This window comes from Monopterus albus, unplaced genomic scaffold (genome assembly GCF_001952655.1).
Source record: "Monopterus albus unplaced genomic scaffold, M_albus_1.0 scaffold414.1, whole genome shotgun sequence".
NCBI classification, from domain to species: Eukaryota; Metazoa; Chordata; class Actinopteri; order Synbranchiformes; family Synbranchidae; genus Monopterus; species Monopterus albus.
The window spans coordinates 153,052-158,133 of NW_018128294.1; the positions used below are offsets into that span (position 1 = coordinate 153,052).

The 5,082-nt window shown below is 43.6% G+C and overlaps 1 protein-coding gene across 3 annotated transcripts in view; it reads right to left on the reverse strand.

Moving 5' to 3' along the window:
* The window catches only part of cdk10 (cyclin dependent kinase 10), a 13,436-nt gene extending 8,354 nt beyond the window's left edge, over window positions 1–5,082 (reverse strand). The window contains exons 1-4 of one of the 3 annotated variants that reach the window (XM_020586589.1): window positions 4,886–5,082; window positions 2,862–3,107; window positions 578–650; window positions 412–483 (exon numbers count right to left, since the gene is read on the reverse strand). In XM_020586589.1, coding sequence (XP_020442245.1) covers window positions 412–414 — 3 coding nt within the window. In that variant the 5' untranslated portion in view covers window positions 415–483; window positions 578–650; window positions 2,862–3,107; window positions 4,886–5,082. The other 2 variants (XM_020586588.1, XM_020586590.1) reach the window with 2 other exon arrangements.

Here is a 5,082-nt window from a genome sequence, read left to right on the forward strand (position 1 = left end):
TTTTTTGCTATTTTGTGCTGAATATATCTGATATGAGATTTCCAGGAGAATTTGTCATCAACTATGACACCTAGAAATTTAATTTCATATACTCGTTCTATATTAGCTCCCCCGATTTTCACTTGCAGTTCGTTATCTAGTCTAATTCGTTGCTTCTACTGTACTGTTGGCCATGCTAATGTGGGGCCAAAGGATGACAATGTGTGTCCAACACATTGGTCCACAACAAGATATTTTCACAACTACTGCCTGAATTTGCTGATGATATTCACGGTCTGCAGTGGATGACACTTGGCAGGCCAAAATCTAAATAGACAGCTTGCTATTAAAATATATTGATGTTTCCCAGAGGAAGAACTCTTTGCTGATTCCGTCCAAACACACCAATCAGAGTTAAAGAAATGATCTCACCATCTTTTTCTTTGTCCATCCGGACCTTCTTCAATGCAACAATCTCATCTGACTTGGTATCACGGGCTCGGTCTGTGGTAAGAAAAGAAAATCATTTATTTAGTTTGCAGTTTCACTGATCTTTCTTAGTAGAACCAATCTATACTCTCCAACATGAACGACTTACAGACAATGCCGTAAGTTCCTTCTCCTATTCGATTGAGTTTCTCAAACTCTCTGACACTTCTGCAGCTCCCAAACTGAAAGAGATTGAAACGATGAGGAAATGGCACAGAGGTTCTCTCTGCTTGTCTCCTGAACGCCAACACATCCTGTTCTTCTCCAGCAGTAGTTCAGAAGACTTTACGTAATCACTGCATTGTGATTACAACATTACCTACAAGATAAAGCTAACAGAATAAATGTGAAGGTTGCAGTTTCTCTGGACCGCTCCATGTGACATATGCCTATTGATGTATTCCACATTACCCAGTTGAAATGAAATGCGGAACAACAAATCAATAAAGGGACCTAATGGCGATGCCCTCAGCCATGGGGGTATGGCTCCCAGGAGAAACTTAGAGCCCGCGTACACCAAGACAACCAGCCCTGTGAAACCAGCTGCCCCAGGGTGGTTGTCTGGTGTACGCAGGCTTTAAGGCACAACGCACAGTGAGGACTCGAGATGGAACCAGTAGATGACTTACTGTGTGGTGCTTTAACAGACTTATGTGTCAGAGGAAGCCCGTAATGGGATTCGCTGCTGCTGGAGACAAGTAACCTAAGTGAAGTGTACAGGTCTGAACTTTACCTCACTAAATACTCTAACACAATGTCCACACATTAGCACAGGTAGCTTATTACTTTACCGAAAGAACGCCACACTCCATTTATAAATCCGTAGTTTTAACACCTCGTTTATCACCAAACACCGATGGACACCACTCTAGCTGTTCTGAGTGGAGTGTGATCATCTTGAACGAAAGATGACTACACAGTGAAATTCTCCAATATATTTAATGTTCTATTTGTCAAATACATACCGAATTTCTGACTGGTCCATCTACACAGTGTTAACTTGTGTTCTATGGGCGCTGACGAGCAAAACATCATTAAATAACCAGAGTCCTGAACAGAGTTTGGTGCCCTGGTCTCCTCACACGGAGCTAATGTTCTTACCCTGTCATGTTGAGGCACTGTGAATGTTTTTTGGTTCTTAATGGACTTCAGCTTTATAGGATCCGGCTCGTCCTCTCCTACGGTGTCCATTTTTTCATATACTTTGGGTTTCTACCTAAAGGCAAGAGTATCGCGGGCTACGGCTCCAACTCGGACGGAAGCAGCAGCTCATTGCCCAGGGCGGCGCCATATTCTTCTGTTCCTGGCCACGGAAAGGACAAGCGAGCGCTTTCCCGGAGTTGATCAGGCAGGAACAGCCTCCGTTAAACACTGAACCTCTGCGGTTCTGCATCTGAATGGTTTTGCTAACATCCATCTCGAGTCTTCTTCTTCTTCAACTGTTTTTTAATGGCGGTTGGCAACCAGCTTGAGGTGCATTAAAATCCACCCCGAGTCCCTATTGGAAGACTGTAATAAAAGAAACATTATATATGTATTTTTAATTCTTTATTCTTTTCCTCTTTGATAAGACATTACTGCTAGCTAATATGTTGGTTAGGAAATTTCACATGTGTTCTGCTAATGTTAAAGTTCATTTGTTCAGAACATACTGTACACCGCTGTATACTGCCCCATTGTGGTGTAAATATAAGGTAGCTACTTTACAGAAACTTAAAGTTGCTTATAATGATGCCTTGAGGATTCTGCTTAAGAAGCCTAGGTCCACCAGCGCCAGTCTTTTGTGTTCACAGGTCCATGTACTAACATCAGGCATTAATGAGAAACCTGATGTACAGATTTATCTGTCGTGTGAATAACTCTGAGAACAGTCTTATAATGATGCTGGCTAATCCTGGTTTTAGTGTAGTACGTTACCAATCCTCTCTGTGGAAACATTGGTATAAATGTCTTTTATGATTTTTATTTATTTATTTATTTTCTTCTTTTATATCCTTTCTTTTTCTTTTATTTCTTTTTGTATGGACCTTGAGTCTGCTAATAAAGGATGATGATGATGATGACTGAATCACACACGTAGTGACACTAATTCTCTGATGCAATAACGTAGAAACCTGTGGCCCAGTTAGTGACATGGATGTAAGAGCAGTGGCCTACCTGACCGAATTGATTGCAAATGTTATCCATCTGTGATTGGTTGGAGCACTCAGGAAAGGAAACTTGGAGTAGCAGAGAGTGAGCTGTAACAACTTTTAGTCCCTGGCATGGTCGTAGATTTTACCTTGCTCCCAAAGCAATCTGTTCTGAATGTTTCCTGCTATAAATGTGCACTGCAGGTCCAAACCAAGATATGATGACATGCTGTGCAGTTTGAATGTCTGTTCTGATCTTACCTAAGTTTGTTTCTTGGTTTGTCTTGGATATTTTGAGTCATTGTCCTTTCAACATTCTGTTCCCCACTACAAACGGTGTAGAGGAAGGCCTCCTCTCATTCACAGCCTTGGCTAGGGTCATGGAAGATGGTGAGGCATAGATGTCTTCTCGTGATGGAGCTGTGATGAGGATGATAGGTAGACATGGAGAGGAGTCCCCTGAATCAGCTTCAGTGTTGGACTGTGGTCGTCGGGGGCTTTCTGAAACTGAGAGGAACAAAATGACTGAAGCATCACAAATACACACACGCACACACTGTCATCTACTCTAGTTCATCCCACCTCGTTTCAGATAGATAGATACATTGATTGATTGAGAAGGTAATTTTGGTGTTACAGTAGTAAACACATGGGAGTTCACAAAACTGCTGGTGTCGCTGGCTCTGATGCTGTTGCTCCAGCAGGTCACAGAGAGGAATACTGAACAGCTCAGGCAGATCTAAAAAAAGTTCTGGTCATCCTCTAAGAGGGTCCTGCCTGCACTGCTGGCTAGCCTGTGGGCTCCTGTCTCTGGTCTGGCCCTGAGGTCGCCCCCCTGAGCGTCCTCAGCTTCCTGCCTGGCTCTGGGGCTGTCCCCCACTACAGCTTCAGCTGCCTGCCTGATTCAGAAGTCATTCCTTTGGCTGTCATTGTTTCTGGCATTGGAGCCCTCCTCCAAACCCCCTCCGCCCACAGGTCGTACTGTGCCTTGTGTTTTGTTTTGGGGGCATGTGGAAGCCTGCTGTGCTGCTTTTTGTCTGTGACTCTCTCCCCCACATCTCCAGTCCTGTGTTCCCCAGTGTTCGGTTTCTGACTTTCTGTTGTCCCCAGTTAGTTCTTGCTGTGTGTTTCATTGTGGTTGTCGCTCCGTGGCAATGTCATTTTCAGTGTTCTGCAGTGTGAGGCTGTCAGTTTGAGCTTTGCTTTAGTTCTTTGTATTTTTGCTTTTCTGTATATTGAGCACTCATAGTTATTGTTTTATTAAGCCTGTCCTCTTGTGTTTTGTGTCTGCATCTGGGTCCTCACTTTGTTGAAACGTGACAAGCACCAGCATAATCAGATTTGCTCATGACACGACAGTCATTGTATTGATACCTGGAGGAGCTGAGACAGAAAAGAGGCGGTAGAGCTAGTGGCCTGGTGTAATGTGAATCATCTCTCCCTAAATGTAGACAAGACAAAGGAGATGATTACTGATCCTAGGAGGAGAAGGGAATGACACACACCACTGTACTCTGTATTGGTGAGACTGGGGTAGAAAGGGTGATGACCTTTCAATCCCTGGGCATTTACATCAGCGAAGATCTCACCTAGTCTCACTATACAGGATAGATTATCAAGAAATCTCAACAGAGACTGTACTTTTTGAGAAGGCTGAGGAAGTTTAGCATGTCAACCGAGCTCCTAAGTAGCTTCTACAAATCTATAGTCGAGAGTGTCCTGACAAATGCCATTAACAATGTGGTATGGTAACTGCACTGCACACAATAGGACGGCTCTCCAGCCTGTGATTAAAACAGCACAAAAGATCCCTGGAGCTGCCTTCCCATTGCTCCAGGGCATTGACAGTACCAGGGTCATTAAATGGACATATAATATCATGAGACAACACACCTGCAACATAGCCTTTTCCCTCTCCTGCCATCAGGCAGACACTACAGGAGCATCAGATCAAGAACAAGACCGTCAGGCCATTAGGCTGTTGACTGACCTTAAACATTGTCCACTTCCATCACACTGACTGTTTGCTAAATGTGAACTTGCAGAATATGCACAGATACATTTATATTATTTATACTGATCTCATTGTCTGTTTATGGTATTACTGGCAAAATAAGAGTTTCATTGTACAGTACTGTTTTAGTGTGCATATGTCAATAAAGATCTTGGATCTTTTCCTAAATCCTTAAATCCAATCTGTAGACGTCACAGGCTTACCAGTTAGCTGACTGCATATTTAATTGACTCTACTAGGCTATTTGAGGTCCTGTGTAGTTCATCCCTACCTGAATCTTCCGTCTGACTTGCTCCAGACCCCATGAGGCTTCAGTCAACTGTTGTACACATCATACATGTCCACACACATGATGCTATAGCACATATCGTTGCATGTAGGGGTCTGGACTATGTCCGAGGCTGCCACCTGTGCTCACCTCCCTCTGCCTGTCTGAGCCTGTCCCTCCCTGCCTCTGGGTGACACTAA